The sequence below is a fragment of the Pholcus phalangioides genome, unplaced genomic scaffold, assembly GCF_987345545.1.
Source record: "Pholcus phalangioides strain wild (caught in Gottingen) unplaced genomic scaffold, Ppha-v1.0 ptg000003l_1, whole genome shotgun sequence".
NCBI classification, from domain to species: Eukaryota; Metazoa; Arthropoda; class Arachnida; order Araneae; family Pholcidae; genus Pholcus; species Pholcus phalangioides.
In genome coordinates this window covers 54,937,013-54,954,265 of record NW_028301596.1, presented here as the reverse complement: position 1 = coordinate 54,954,265, position 17,253 = coordinate 54,937,013, and the positions used below count along the sequence as shown (strand labels likewise).

The window sequence follows — 17,253 nt, the reverse complement described above, 5'->3', positions numbered from 1 at the left end:
CCAATTTAACGAATTCCTTGATTTAACTAATTGTTTTCTGAAATTCTGGAGAAAATAGAGATCAAACCCCTATTTATCAAATAAAAAAAACCTCGATCTAAAGAATTTTTTCTTTCGAACTATCCAGAAAAAATTTCTTATCCATTGTCACCCAAAACCATGATTGATTCAAAGATTTGGACTTCCCAGGAGTTAATCTTCAGCCCTTTAAGGACAAATTAAAAAAAGGGGGGGGGGGTGCTGTCCGCATGTTATATTTCAGTAAAATAATAGTTACTTTTCAAGATAGTGCTCTGTCTTGACAAGTAAAGAATAACGTGCCATCTAAAGAAAGAACGTTTCTCGATTATCGAAAAAAAATGACAATTTCAGCAGAATAAAATGTTAGATGTACCGAACAAACTTCTATCAAGCAATTTTGTCACGCATCCTGAGACACTATTTTTAAGCTAATGTATTTGCTTTTCAATTGTTGTCAGAAATAAGTTGTAACAGCAACCCCTCCCAAAGTGAGTAGCTTTTAAAATTTACCATTTTGAGTGTTTTTATGCTTCTGATCAAATTTGACCCAGATTTAATGATTTTCCTCGATTTAACGAATAAAACTGTTAATTTTTTCCAATTTGTTAAATTGAGGTTCGACTGTATAGCATTTTATGAGTTTGCTTCAGCAGTAGGATCTTAATGGGTGGGACAATGGGACCTAAAGCTGAGAGTCAAACAGGGGCAACCAAATTATTTGAGACCTTCACTAATTCTGAAAATATTTTTTTTAGTTCAGAAATGTTTTCCTCCCATTAATTCTGAAATTTTTTTCCCCTTTAACCATAGGCGGAGATTGACTTCAAGGTCTGAGGGGGGGGGGCAAGGTCATTATTGCTGGGGGGGGGGGCATGATGATGCCATTTCATACATACATTAGATCAGTCGACTCCACCTTTGACGCTGGGGGGCATTGACTCCCATGCACCCCGTATCTCCGCCCATGCCTTTAACCCTTTATTTAACAATGTTACTCTCAAAAAAGTAGCATGTGGTTTTCTTATATTTTTCAAGTAAACACATTTTATATTTTGAGCTCGTTCCAGCATTTATGCTTCTAAGCAACTCCTAAACATTTGATTTTTATTTGTGAGATGTTCATGAAGTTTCTATAATAACCTGGCATAAAGGCACAGGTCTCCTATTTCTTGACAAGCTACGCAAGAACAACTTCCAACCTTTGCATTTTGGAGGAGAAATACCATGTGTGTAGACTTTTTTTTTGCACTCTTCAACAACGACAGAAAATTAAGTCAGCAAACAATAAATGACATTTTTAAACTATTCAAATCTAAGTAAATTATAAATACAGTGTGCTCCTGAAGTGCAACATCCTAAAATTTTTTTGAATATTGACAATTTTTTTTTGTCATGTAATAACATTCAGGGTACCTCATTTGCCTAATACAGCCATTCAAAAATTTTCACCTCTGGATACTTAAGTGCTTGCCAATTATAACGATAAGTAATTCTGAATTTTTTTTCTCATTAATTCTTAAAGTTATATTAAATCAGAAATTTTCCTTCAATTTTCAATTTAAATGTGGAATTAATTTCTTTGATTTATATAAAAAAGTATTTTTTTATTGGATGTGCACATATTTAAATGCAGGTATTATTCAGCATTTTGGTATATTTATGCTTTAGGATGGGGCACTAAAAAGTGCTTGGGCCCCAGGCCCCACCCCCAAACTTATCATAATGGCTCCACTAAAGAGAGGAAAGGAGGTGGTGAATTTTTTCCTTTTATGAACTGGGGGGGGGGGAAGACTCTGATCTAAATGAATGCATCAATATACTTGCACTTTATTTTAACACACCTTAACAACATTCAGCCATATAACAAAGAGTGTAAAATCAGATATTAAGGATCACAATAGAATGAAACAAAGTTATTTTACCCATTGAACATCTTGATTTTGTTTGAAAATTATGATTCGTACAAAAGCATGTAATACAATGCATGCAAACTTTATAGAAGCAATCGCTATGCAGGCCTTTTTGCTTTACCTAGGCCAGTAAAAATTTATTTCGTGTGACTTGAATGTACTGATTTACCATATCCTGCCAAAACACTTGGACAGCAGAAATCATACGGTTATAAAATATCTATTGAATATGAAATCACATAATAAAATTGCAAATTCATAAACCTTTTGTGGCCAAGGAGGGTTAATGTTCTGGCTTGCTCGATACTGGACAGACATCTGACAGTTAAGAAAAAACACCTGTCTGTGAGCTTGGAAAAATGAACATATATCAAAATAAATTTCTCAGAACTGTATGAAAGTTGGTGCACACATGTTAAATACTCAAAACTGATCTCCAAACATTCGAGGTATACAAGATTAAGTAAATTTTACCACTTGGAGGACTGACGTGAGTCATGGAAAGCAGACAAAAGTACCATGTAATCGGTAATTATATTCAAAGCTCAGAACGGCTCAAGTATTTGACAAGGCATAATTGTGGTAGCACTGCATGGTTTGGTAATTGTAGTGAAAGCACAGGATGTAGTCAGTCAGAGACAATTCAGCTGAGTGCAAAAGTGGGTTTAAATGACAGTGGTGCACAGGATACTTCAAAGTGGACCAAAGGAGAATAGTCCAAAAAATGTGATGTATGTCGCAGGACAATCTGGGAAGAATTTTAAGAAAAGTGTAAAAAACACTATTGTAGGGATTTTTACCACAGAACATTTCCAGTCATCTGAGGGCTCATTGCAGAACAATGCAAAACATTCTGTTTTGGGGGGGGGGCGAGTATAATACAACATGTGATTGAATTGCTAAACAAAGATGGCGGTTCAACAAATGAACTCTTTTACATAATGTAAGAGGTGCACAGGAACATATCCATGACTAGTGATGAAGTTTAGTGCCTCCATTTTGAATGAGCAAATTAAGAGTTATTTATTTTATGAATAAATTTGACTTTCAAAAAAGTAATTGCATTCGTAATTCAAAGCAATTCAAGTTGTTAAAAAAACTGATTCATCTGTAGATTATAGTCTGTACTCGGTCTGTTATATCTTTATTCTACAGGTTATAGCCTATATCTTTGATTGAGAAAAATAGTTCACAACAATTTGTTTTTCTATTTTTCCACAGAACATAGAATTCTCTACATTTTCTCAAGCGAGTTGAATGGATGGGATTGATTGTATGATTGATTAATTGACTATAGTAGTGGATGAAACATCTGCTTCAAAGATCATTTGATAATTTTTGTGGCACTATGGTTCATTTTCTGTGCATGAGGGCTAATTAGGCCATAATCACAATTTATTGCTGATTCCGAATGGCAGCCTTTTTTATACTTACTGAGAGGTTGATGCGCTAAGACCTCGGTGTTGGACTTCCTGCGGTAGTAATCTTTTTAGTATCTCTATACATCCTTTGGTACTTTAGGCAAGTATCTTATCAATCTGGGCTACTGCACTCTGCTTCAAAGAAGTCTGGAACACAGCATAACAGCACAAAAGGTATGGAATTCATTGTTATTCCAGTTATACTCAGTTTCATATCAGCTACTACGTTGTGGTGAATGAAAGTATAAAAACAAACAGAACAAGCTACTGTGAGTCATGTGAGATTCTGGGGGCAAACTCTCAGAGGAAAAAATAGTTTGCACTTCACCTCACTGATTATATCTGAGTGATGGAGGGTTTAAATGCTCAGCCTACAGGTGTTTCAGACTGACCATGTCCTGTGACAAATACCAAACTATGCAATGATGCACCTTTTGATCAATTCATAAAAAATTTGGGGTTTTTTTTCTTTCTCAGTTCTAACTTTGTTTTATCTGAGCAATCTATTTGTAATGGGTATTCAACAACTGAAGGGGCACATGATGAAAAAATATAAATAAAAATAAAACTTGAAAAAATGAGAAGTTCATCCTTCTTTCACAAAACTATATGATTGAAAGTTCAAATTTCAGATGGCTTGCAACACATTAAACATCCATCAGCTAATGTCTACGGACATATAAAATAGCAAATTATACAAAGATGAAGACCGAGACAGCCTTATAGCTAATCTATATATGTGATTTTTTGTGTGTATGTAGAGATACAAATCTACAATTTCAGACTGATCATTGCCAAATTTTGCATATTGACACTCATTGCCATAAAAATTTGCACCAAAAATTTGCAATTGTCGGATCGTAACAAAACTTAGCATGATGATAAGTGTCTGGCAAATATGGAAATAATTAGATGCAACGTGTGATTGCACAATGTGTAACGCCACCAGATAGCATTGAACTTCATTCTCCTTGGCATACAAAAAAGGTATGCAGAGGAATTTCACCTGTACTTAATCTGTTGCAGAGGGGGTGCTTTTTCATTAGGGATGCCATTACGCCACCATCAAAGACAATATGATCAGCTGTCAGACTTTCGAGAGGGGAAGAATCATCGGGATGATGGAAGCTGGGTGGTCAGCTCAGCAAGTAGCCCGCCACTTCGGCTGATCTGTGAGGAGGTGCTGGGACCAGTGAAAGAAAGAGGTCACATGCATGGTGGCCAGGCTCACAACGTCCTCGGCACAACAATATACGAGAAGACTGTTACATCACTCGACAAGCATGCATGGTGCCAACTGCATCATTGTCCGCTATTCGGATGCAGACACCAGCTTCACTACAGGCACCCGTGTCTGTCCGTACCATCGTGAGGTGCCTTGCTGAAGAACATTTTGTATCGCATCGAACATTACATGTGCTACCAATGACACCTACTCACAGTCGCTTTAGTTTCGAGTGGTGTTGAGCTCGACGGGATTGGACAGCAATCGAATGGAACCAGGTCATCTTCATAGTAACCACTATGATCCATGTATATATGGCACTGCTTCCGCAAAGAACTTACTATTATAGAGGCAAATGTAAGGTACAGGTAAAAAGGCTTTTTCTCAGTTATAAAAAGATAAACCAAATTCACAATTCCTTAACAGAAAGATTTCTTCAAGGGATCTAGAAACGTACCCATACATTGAAAAACTACTATAATCTAAACTACTACTCCTCACAATAGCTGAATCAAAGAAATTAGTCAGGATATAGCTTCAAGGGAAAAAAGTTTTAAATGGTTCGATAAAAAAAATTAGTCTGTGGAATGCAGCAGCGAGAGATTGAGTACATCACAAATACAAATTCAGAAGCCACAACAGGCAAATTGTTGACAACTAATTTTGTGTAACAGAAAGCAGAGCTGTGTCACTTATCATACAAAACAGTATGCATGGTCATTGTATTTGTTTCTGGGTTTGTTTCGGATATAGTTTTCAATCGGGTATTGTTACCAATACTCCACTCCCCAGTTCTAATACAATCACATTAAGCAGCATGCACTGTATCATAATTTCAAAGCGTTTCAAGCTGCACTGCATTGAATTCTTAAAGCAATGAAATAAATCATGAAATAAGTTTCATACAGATATAAAAAATACAATACATTTTTTACGGAACACAGGGCTCCCACTCAAAAAATTAGAAAAAGTACAAGGGGAAGGTACCCTCCTTAAGAGAAAAAGAAGGGCAAGGGGAGGGCACATCCCCCAAGATAACATAATCATAGCTTTATTTAAAAACAAAAAAAAATATTTAAAAACAATTTAAGTAATAATTATTTTTTTCATAGCACTCTATTTGAGTATCCTATAAGATTGACTCACACCAAAGCAAAATGACAGAAATGACTTGGTAACAAAAGCACTTTTGGGCCAACAGTGTATATATACTAGCAACCACAGATAATTCTCTCTCTCCTCATAGTACATTTTTTTTTTGAGGAGTCTTCCAACATCCAGTCCATCAATTCTTGATGCACAGAAAATTATGAAGACCTAATTGTTTTAAGAATGACATTCCTTTGAGACGACTTTCAAAATCACAGTGCAAATTTGTAAATTATAAGGTCCAGTGTTAATAAGACAAGGTGAACCGAATGATTTTACTGTACTGTTCACCTTTTTTAAAGGGATTTGTTTACATTTTACTGTTCAATGCCAACAAGGTCGTTTTTGACAAGTTAAGCACTTTAATTTCTAGTTTTTATCAGAGCCTCGTAAACATTGCATATCCTCAAAATACAGAAGAAAATTGAGTAGCATTAGAGTCACAAAACCTAGAATAGGTCTATGTATCCAACACTTTGTTATGTAAACTGTTGTTTCACCTATACACAAAATGTGCGACATATTTTTAAATGATGAATGTTAGTTGCTATGTAATGAATAGTCCAAGCCCATGAAGTAGTAAATACATTTGTTTTTTCTATCCAGATAGAAGTTTTTAATGACTCCCAAAACATAATATATAATGCAAAATGAGTTTTTGAACACTCAAACAAAGCAAAAGAAAAATTAATAAACCACATGGCCCACATAAGTGCTGTTGTGGTGGGTTGGCTAGACATGAAGTCAGAGATGGGAAGAGTTCAGGGTGCATGGGTTCAAACCCACCCACAGGAAAACTACAGTATTTTATCATGTATATATATTGTTTGTAATTGCATTTTTAATTGGGTTGCTGACATCCATATTTGTTATAGGCATCTTTTATCAGCCACCTCGTTGGGCATTTTGTCTGTCGTGGCATTGTTTTTTGCATAAACTCCCCAAATAACCTGAGAAAATGATACAACTTTTGCTTTAGCAGAATCACTAATTGCAATCTATTACATTATCAATTACTGTATTCGTATTATTTGGGAATATTTTGATTCCTTTTCTATTTAAAAAATGTTACACAAAGTTTGTTGACAAGATTTGGTAAAAAAGTAGGACACAAGTATGACAAATGGGAGCCCTGAGAATAGTAGCAATTATGCGTCACACACATGGTAAAAAAATGGTAATAATTACAACATAGAATATGCATACTCATCAAACATTCATGAACTGGTTTTTTAAAAGAAAACTAGCAAGATCTAATCATTGCATCACTGACATATCGATACTCGAGTAAATAAATATGATGTTCTAATGTAATGGGCATAAATACTGTTAGAGAATAGTATATATTTTACAAAAATCACAGGGAAGCTTTCAAGCTTGATGAGAACAGATCAGGATCTTTGAGTAACATCGTGCAATTGTGATGATCGTGCATGTCCACTTCCAGAGGGCAAGTTGTTTTCCTCGTCCTGCGATAACCTACCATAGTTACACGAATGTCTCTTATCATATGAACCACTGGTCCAATAACCAGATGGCGGCCCAGAAGATGTCAGCAGTCGAGTCCTCTCATCATCATCGTCAGCTGTTGGATACAAAGGTGTCGATCTGGTAGGCACTGTAACAGACTTGATGACTCTTCTTGTGCCATAGTTTGCCAAAAAGCAGAAGATTGGGATGAATATCACAACTGAGGTGATGGCAATGATTATGACGATGATGGCATTCATCTTTGAATAGAAACCTGTGAAAATATATGCAGAATATTTTGAAACATATGTTGCCTTATTTTTTACTCTTCATGTAGTACTATTTTGTATAGACATTACTGTAAGTCCCTGCGTATAATCTGCAGACTCAAATTTCATTACATTGGGAAGAGGGGATGTCAAGGTATAATCTGCTGCAGCGTATTCCATTCACGTACATTCATTTGATCAAAGTGGCATTCAATAATGAAATCTTGAGAAATGGAAAATGTTGTCAACATTTTTGAACAAAAAATGTTTTTCTACTAGGATTTATAAATAAACCTTTGAGAAATAACTTTTGTCAAATTAATTTCAAAAGATTTCTATTCAAACCTTTAAAAATAAAAGCAGTATGTAGACCACACTAAGAAATTTTACTGTTCCCCCCAAAATTCACTGATTACGCACAGGAAAATGCAGTATTAATTATATAATTAGCCCCAACCCCATACACACACATAAAAAATGCAACGAAAATTATCATAGGTTATTATGATCGCTTGTCAACACATAACAAGCATAAAATCAATTATCACTCTATCAAAGAATTTTTTTCATGGCGGGGGGACTCAAAAATGTGGAAAAGTAAAGCAATCTCCTAAAATTATGTTGTTTTCCCCCCCTCAAGAACATGGGCAAAACAGCTGATATCCCAAGAAAATTTGTAGCAATGGGTGTTTTATTGACAACAGTGGCATCAAATGTGTACTTCAATATGTTTTTCATATCTTCGCAAAAATGGATACATATTAATCAGGGTTGGACAAATAAAGAAAATATTCAAAAATTAGGCAGCAGCTAAATTTTTATCAAAATTTTTCTCAGAGGTCCAGATAATTGCTAATTACATATAAACATTTTCGGCACACATAGCAATTTTTTAATCACCATGGCACCTTGGCACTCAAATTTGCCAAACCCTGGTGTAAATAAATATATTCTATAATCTGGCATCTAGTAATCCAGGGATTTTTGGACTGGCTACATCCATGGTGAAGAGGAAAACATGACAATAGATGTCCAGGCGCCTCACTTTGGCATTAGGGGGGGGGGGCCTTGAGAAAAGTAGAAGTTATGGGGGGGGGGGCCCTTACAACTAAGGACAAAGATGTTTGGTTAGTCAATGAATATATATTCAGCATTTCATAGAAAAATGATAGCCACTTGTCCAACAGATCAGTGATGATGTGGAACTATTGGTCTGCCAACATTATGACTGGTCCGCTAAACGAAATCCATTCTGAATAATAACTCTTTTCCTAAATATATTATCATTTAGAAAAGTGGTATGCCATTAAGGAGTGCAAAAAACCATACAAAAAAAATTGTAACTACAGTGAACTCTCATTAAACCACCACTAGATTAGGATGGCATGCAAGTGTTGGAAAAATACTGATTCATCCAGTGGATCTTAAAGGATTTTTTTTTTTTTTGAAACCGAACACAACTCAGGTCTATCGCCATAGGCAGTTTACTACCTAGTGAGTTGTGCCGGAAGTGTAAGTGTACCTAATAGTCTCAGTGCGTATCTAGTGTTGTGTATGGTTTTTCAGTGCTGCCATCTATATCTCAGAAGTGAAGTGAGTGATGTGTAGTGACTGAATATTTGTACTGTTTGTAGGACTGTTGCTCTCTGTGGCGAGACTTTTTAACGGGGAGATCTTAAAGGATTGAAGCAACACTGCATATCAAAATGCTGCATATCAAAATCAGTTTCGCTCATAAGTGTTTGAATTGTGGTAGACAAAGGCTCTCTTAAATATTTTTTACAATGAACATTTCTCAGCATTTGACATTTCAATGGCTGAGACATTATAACTACTTCACCACAAACCAACTATGGCCATATCGCTATACCATAATTTACTGCCATTAATGAGTTGGGTTACAAATGAAGGCACCATCTATCGGTGGTTACCTCAAGCTCGATAGGGTAAATAGCTATATTTTTCCCCCAAGTCGAACCTGGGACCTGAAGGCAACCTTCATGGTGGTAGACGAGCATCTTACGAGCCCCCCACTTGGGCGTGAACGGCTGAGACACCTACTAGTTCACCAAAAACCAACTCTAGCAATATCACCATTAACAAATGGGGTTGGAGATGAAGGGGCCATCTAGTTTTGTTTTTGTGTAATGCTTGTTATGTGTAGTGCTGCCATCTATCATCAAATTTTCAAACTATGAGAATAATTATTGACAATGGTCAATATAGCCTGGGCGGTGCATGGTATGAAATAATTGAATAATTGTATTGTTGCCTAGTATGTAAAATGTTTCAGAGTGTACTGCACATATATTTCATTTAAATTTGAATGTAACTCAGAAAGTTTGAAAATATTCACACTTCACTCACATGGTATTTCATCAGATCTGTCACCGCAGTTGTTGTGAGAATTACAAACTAAATGTTTTTCGACACAATGACCATTCAAACATAGGAATCTATCTTTTCCTCGCCTACAGCTCTTAGTCTTGCTGTCAACTGTCAAAGTGCAAAAAAAAGTGAGAATAGATATAATTTGCGCAAACACATTTGACAACAATTTGAAAAATCGATAACTTGATTAAAAAAAATCAGCATCCACAAATTTGTTATAAAAAACATAGTGTATTCTTTACTTGTTGTTTATATTTTCTATCTACCAGTAATTGTCAAGAAATGTGCTAAAGAAATGTAATGAGATTTTTAACATTCTGCCGAAGGGTAGATCCACCTTTTGGAATGCAACAAATTGAAACTTTAAAATGAAACCTTTTCTTTTGCAGATAGCGGCACGACACCAAAATTTGTCTATAAAAAAGAGGGTTTCTATTGAAATCTTCAAAATAATTATGCATTTTCAAATACTATATATACTCGTGTATAAGCTTAAGGGTTTTTTTTTGTTGAAAATTTTGTTCCTTAACCTTTTGGGGGATGGAGGCTAATACACAAATCAGTTTCTCAGGAGAAAATACCTACCCCTTCCCCCCACTTCACCAAATCATATAGCTACATGTTCTCTGCATGGCTAGCTTGAAGATCCGTGATGTCAATGGACTGCTTCAGATGGCATCACTAATCAGCGGAGGGATTTCTGTAGCTATGTTCAAACCCACAGAACTGATGATGTTAAAGCCAAAGCAAAAAATAAAATAAAAAACACTGTTGGCTTTGATACCCGGTGGACTAACCTTGATTTCGTAGCCTTTAGACGTGAGCATCATCAAGCCTTTTAAAGATTATTTAAGGAATTTATGGATCTAATGGATGAGTTGGAGATAAAGAAATAATAAAAATAGGTGCATTAAAGAAACCAGACATTGGCCTAATGTGCCAATGGGTCATGGGCGGAGATGCTGGAGGAGGAACCCTACTGATCTAATGTATATCTGTATATATGAATTGACATATCATCATCATGCCCCCCCCCCCCAGACTTCATGTCTGGCTTATAACCAGGTATATATAGTATACATAATTTTAACGAAGTCAGTCAATTTTAAGTTACAGATTGTGGGTGAAATTAGTAGATACTTTTGTACAAGTATGCAATTTAATTTACAATGGATCATGTGAAAAAAAAAATTACAGCAGTTTCTGGTAAGTAAGCAGCATACAGAAAATGGGTAGAGAGAAAAAAATTTACCATAAAACTCAGCGAATTTTTATTCCACAGCTTTGTATGAGTCACAGCCATGCCATTTTTTTTCAAATAATGATAAAAAAAAATAATAACAAACGTTAATTTAGTATGTTTAATTTACCGTTAAACCTAAGTTAACACTAGTTTAAACTAGAGATGTAGAATTCTTGAGAATAATCTTTATTGGAAGGACTATTATTACAAATAACTTGAGAATATTCTCCAATTATTTATAATAGTTCTAGAGAAGATTCTTAAGAATATTTATAGTAATGTATATTATAATAAATATTCTTTATAAATAACTTGAGAATATGCTCATGGAGGATATAATACTGGAGAATATTCCCTGGAAGGCGACTATTATTTAAATAACTTGAGAGAATTCTTATTATTCTTGATGAGAATAACCTCGTTATTTTTATAGATGTGAAATTCTTATTAATAATCTTTTGAAAGATTCTCGAGAATATTTTTGAAGTTACAATAAATAACTTCACCTTATTTTTATTTGACAATAAATGTCTCCAAAATTAAAAAATAATACACATTTTTATAATATGTAACATGTTTAAAAAAATCTCAGTCGGGCCCGAAAAGGGACATATGAACAAAGCAGATTGTGACAATTTTGGATTTCAAAAGGATGGATCAGGATGGCTGATTGGCAAATCGTGTTTTCTCTCCCCAAAAATGCGATTTTTTTGTGATTTGACGAAATGGCAATAATTTACACAATGCTTATGAAGCAGCAGCATTTTTTTTTGGGTAAATTCTTGAAGGAATAATGTTTTCCCCAAGAGGGATTTTTAAAGTAGGGATTTTTTACAATCACAGGCAAAATTTGGGAGATAAAAGAATTTTCTAGAATCCGCGAGATAGAGCAGAAATTCAGGAGACTCCCATGAAATTTGAAAGACTTGGCAACTGCGTTATATTTACATATGTGAATGAAGGAGGCTGTATTTTGTTATTTTCCTGCAAAAAAAAGTAACTATACAAAAAATATCCCCATTCTCAGAGGATACAGAACTGATCAAAATAGGTATCCAGACTAATTATTCATTAATTTAGCTTGAAACTAAATAGTGTAAAAAAAAAGAGCAATGATAAAGATAAAAGATGAGAAAAGCCTTGGATCTTTGGCATGTTCACACGTAACAAATTAGCTAACCCTTCATTTCAAAGCCCCCATTAGTTGATAAAGGTTTGAGCAAAGATTAGCATGGATCAGAATTTATTCAACATTTGGCAACTGCAGAAAATATGTCATGAGAGGGAATTCTTTTAAAACTACCACAAAATACCCCAAAAAATAAGACTTTCTGAAAAGACAAATGTTATAGGAACTCAGCACAAAACATTGGTGCTGTTATGTGGTGGAAAGGAATGAGTTTGACAGAAGCTGCTTTCTAAAATTGCTGCAAGAGCTTTCAGAACCTCATACATACAGCATAAAGGAATTGTCAATAGAAAGAAGAGGAAAATTAAAGTTTATAGTCCGCAGTATCAAACTTTTAAAGCAAGAAAATTAAAACAACACAGATGAATTGTATAATATTTTGTCTTATATTGTTTCTAGTTTTTGTAATTGCATTTTTGCTGTATGTTAGAAACATATGGCATCCATATTTGTTATGGGCATCCTTTTCTCAGCCACCTCATTTTGCCTGTTGTGGCCTTGTATTTGAATTGCACAACTTGTAAAAAAAAATGTGAGTGATAAACAGTTTGATTGTAACATGTTCATTGAGTCTATTGAAGAAAATGACAGTTCTCTATCTTCTTTAGAATGAGGGTGATCATAAGAATGGCTTTCTTTTGTCAATCAACTTTGGTTTTATTTATTTTTGTTTTGCTCTGAACTTATTTCTAAAAATTTATGTTATTTTAAAAGAAATTTTTTCATCTTTAAAGGTTTCCAAAATCTTCATAACAAAGACTTTTGAAACTTCTCACCAACTTGTAATTACGAGGTGCTTATGCCAAAAAAAAGTTGTTTTAAATGTTTCAGGCAATGAAAACTGAATTGTATTTCATAATATACACATAATTAGTAATTTGTTTTCCATTATTTAAAAGAAAAAATATTCTTCATTATTCTCCAATTATTACATTCAGGAGAGAATATTTTCACTTCAAATCTCTAGTTTAAACAGTAAAATATATAAAATTTTCTTTGACAGTTTTACAATAATAAGATTGGGCATAACCCTGGATAAAAATTTTTTAATCGTGATAAAATTAAACACAAAATTTCTTATAAAAGTTCATTGCAATTTTAAGTAGTCAGATATTTTTTTTTTATTGAATAGCCATTGAATCAGTTAAAAAGGGGCCATTCAAGGATTAGGTAAGCAGATTTTCAACCATTTTTGACCCCCCCCCCCCCCAAGATATTTTGCCCAGATCTCAACCCCAGCCCAGATATCAAGCCCAGATATTTTGCAAAAATGATGCCTCAATGGAATACTTTTCCTATAGCTCTAAGTTTGCACCTGCTGAAAATCGGGCAAAAGTCTACTTTATTAAAAAAAGATGGTATTTTGAATGGAGTTTAGTGATTTGTAATTGCTGCTTAAAGGGTTAAAAGAAAATATATTGATTTCTCCGTCATACTTTTGGCTTTTTGAAATCCATGTGTCATGCTCAAAAACAGTTTTGGACAATTAAAACCCCAGTCTTTGCCAAATTCAAGTGTTGTCACCCCCAGCTGTGAAATTTTTCCTCTCAACCTCTGCTAAAGATATTCTATGGAGCTCTTACATAAATCTACAACCCAAGTGGTTTCATACTCACTGGTATTAAAAACTGTATAAACGCCAGAGAAACCAGTAAAGTCACTGGGCACAGTAACATTTGCTGACAGAAATGCAAATGTTATATTGTGGGAGTTCCTGCCAGACTCGAAGATAAGATCACTGCAGTTCTCTCTAGGGCATTTAAATCGTCCCGATAGCACACGCTCTCTCCTTTCATCTCCGTAGGTCACAGTCAATTTGTCCATACTACTGTTTCTGAGGCTAATTTCCTTGAATACAACGAGAAGCTGATATCCTCTTTCAACATTCAAGGTGATTGTGCAGTTCAGCGCTGGGGGATATGATGATGACAGCGGACCATTATCGAGAGCATCATTAAGAACAAATATATCTGACGAGTCATCACCACTTCCGGGAATTACATCTGGATTGCTGTTGTTTTGACAAAAGCTCTGAAACGAAACTGAATTGAAAGCCGAAACTTAATAGAAGTAGGTGAAAATAGAGATTAGTCAAAAATGCTAAATAAAATATAACAAATGTTTGATTAAATAAAAATTAATACAATCTGCCATGTATTAAATGGATAAAAAATTTGAATTTTTGAACTCTCCCAAAACACACTTAAAAGTGAATAAAAATCATGAAGAAAAATGTTTCCCGAATCGCAAAATGGAAATATGAATTAATTTATATGTTGCAAAATTCTGAAATCATAAAATTCAGACATGGTCCCAAGTCACTCCTGTTCACGACAAATCGTATACTGGTGAAGACATGACAGTTCTGTTTTGAAAGAACTCATTCTAGCAGCATTTCTTAATATTTCTGAATCCAAGGACCAGTAAAATGTCTGAAACAATTCGATGGACCAATTACATCCTATATTATGAGACATTCCTGTATTTTTGTTGCTCGGAGATCTTTACTTCATTTGTCTTGTTTTTTAAACGATGCTTATTTGAATTCATAATATTTACTAAAATTGTGAAAAAAAATAATCGTTATAACTTATAAATTATATTATGAAAATTATTGACATAAATATCCATCTCACATATTTGTCATGCAATGAAAGTTCATTATTTTTTCCTTGCACTACATTTCAATTTACCACAATTTCTAAGTAGTCCTTAATTCCCCCTTCAATTTCAAGCAATTTTAACAGCAATTGGTGATTTTGCCAACTTAAAAAAAATTTAGGTGGGAGTTTTTTTTGTAAAGTGAAGTTTAGTGTCTTCCCAGACAACGCAAGGACAGAAAAGATTAAACGAAAGTTGGTTGTTATTCCATCCAATCAAACAAAAATGCCTGTAGAATGCTTTCTCAAGACCACGGAGGCAGAATTTTCCTTGCCCCTTGAAAGGGTGATGCTCAGAAAAAAGGAAGGGTTCGGTGTTGCCTTATTTTTCGTGTGTTTGTTGTATCGTATATGAGTGGCACACACACATGGTGGTAAGATGCACATCTACCACCGTAAAGGTTGCTGTCAGATCCCAGGTTTGAACCAAGGGAAGAATATAGAAAATAAAATATTTTCCCTAATGAGCTTGAGGCACTTTCCAATAGATGGCGCCTTCATTTTCAACCCCACTTGTTAACAGCAGTAAATTTATATATAGCGATATGGCCAGAGGAGTTGGTGTGTGGTGAAGTAGAAGTATCTCTTGTTGCTAGGATTTATTTCTCTCAGTTTGTACATTCTTATTTCCATTTTTAATATTTTGCATACTAGCTGTTATAGTTTTAATTCTGCAATCACGATTTCATTGAATCCACAGACCATTTTTGATCAAACCCAAACAGCTTTTTCCCTCCTGATTATTGTATTATTTAAAAGAGAGTCCAGGATTTTATTTATATTTCAGAGTTATTTGTACATCAAGAGTGATTGTTGTATTATTCAATATAGAGTACTGGTTTTTATTATTTTCAATCCCGTATCTGGTCATATATCATCATTCGGCAATTTCCAGCCAGTGGAATTGGGTGGGAAATGAAGGTGCCATCTATCAGTGGTATGGAATTGAGATATTGTCGCACCAGGGTCAGTAGGTGAAGAATTTGTTCCTGATGTTCTATGCCCGGATTCTAACCCATAAACCTTTACTGTAACCTTCATAGCGGAAGACGATCATTTGATAATTTTTGTCGCACCACAGTCATTTTCTACACACGAGGGCTAATTAGACCGGGACTTACAATTTATTACTAATTCCGAATGGCAGGCTTGTTTTTTATACTCCTCAAGGGGTTTGTGCGCTAACCCCTTGATGGGGGACTCCCTGAGGTAGCAATTTTTTCTGTGGTCATGTCACCGTTTCTGTTGTACCCATGTCAGGAAAGTTTTCTGACAAGGACGAACCGGGTATCAAACTTGCGACACCTCTAAACATCCTTTGGTACTTTCGGCTAGTATCTTATCGACCTGGGCTACTGCGCCTGCGGAAGATGAGCATCTTATTATTGCGCCACTTGAATGCTTTGTATCTGGTCCAGGATGTTACATTTTAAATCTTGATCCCTTATTTATTCTAGAATGTTTTATTTTTAATCGCTCTCCCTAATTTAATCTAAATGATGCCGTTTTGTTTTAGCGTTCATTTTTTCATTTTAATAGCCATAGTGTTATAAGTTTTTGGTGATTTTTTTTCTTTAGCAAGAAAGACGTCTTACATCATGACTCCATTTCACTCTTAGCGACTTCTCGTCATGCTTTTGGGCATTTTTCTCCCCAAAGAAAAAAAAATTACCAAAAGAGACTATACTATATAGCTGTTGTAAATCACATTCATATTTTACATCAATGAGTGACTTCAATCATTAATATTCACTTACTTTTTGCAGCTTTACAAGCAGCAAGCTGATAGATGAATATGACAGTGTACAATTTATACAGCATTGTTCTTCATGAAACTGAAATGACAATTAATCGGCAAATTAGGTGAACTCTAAAACATTGAAGCTGCGGAAATACAAGAAAAGTTAGAAAATAATGATACAACACTCATTATAAAATAGCAATGAAAGGTAAATGAACTAAGCAATTAAAAGACCCTTAAGCAACATCAACAGGGAGGAGAGAAATTACTACAAGCAACAACAATTGTTGTTATTCGTGACTCTTGACATGAGAATGTAAACCTTTGAAATCTTGAATAAACAAAGCCAATTATTTTACTTGAAGCTGACGCAGCCACAGATGTAAACACAACCTTCACGTGATGGATGAGTAATGAGATCTGAACGTCCGGTACTTAATAATCATGATCCAACCAGAAACAAAAACAATTGTTCTAACTTGTGTGACCATATTTAGAAAACGGGACAATCATTGATACAAAACTCAAATAACAAATTCAAGAATAAAAATACTGCAAAATAAG

General features: G+C 34.7%; 1 protein-coding gene across 3 annotated transcripts; it reads right to left on the bottom strand.

The window, feature by feature from the left end:
- Window positions 1–622: 622 nt before the first annotated feature.
- Window positions 623–17,134, bottom strand: LOC149088901 (uncharacterized). Of its 3 annotated transcripts, none has more exons than XM_089250468.1 (5): window positions 17,049–17,134; window positions 16,706–16,783; window positions 13,905–14,330; window positions 9,833–9,961; window positions 623–7,470 (listed from the first exon to the last, which is right to left on the bottom strand). In XM_089250468.1, exons 2-5 carry the CDS (start codon window positions 16,767–16,769, stop codon window positions 7,118–7,120), a joined length of 972 nt encoding a protein of 323 aa, XP_089106594.1. In that variant the 5' UTR covers window positions 16,770–16,783; window positions 17,049–17,134; the 3' UTR covers window positions 623–7,117. The 3 variants fall into 3 exon arrangements, with proteins under 3 accessions (XP_089106594.1, XP_089106601.1, XP_089106609.1); XM_089250475.1 differs by having other exon boundaries at window positions 17,012–17,091; XM_089250483.1 differs by lacking the exon at window positions 17,049–17,134 and adding an exon at window positions 16,924–17,002.
- Between the last annotated feature and the right edge of the window lie 119 nt (window positions 17,135–17,253).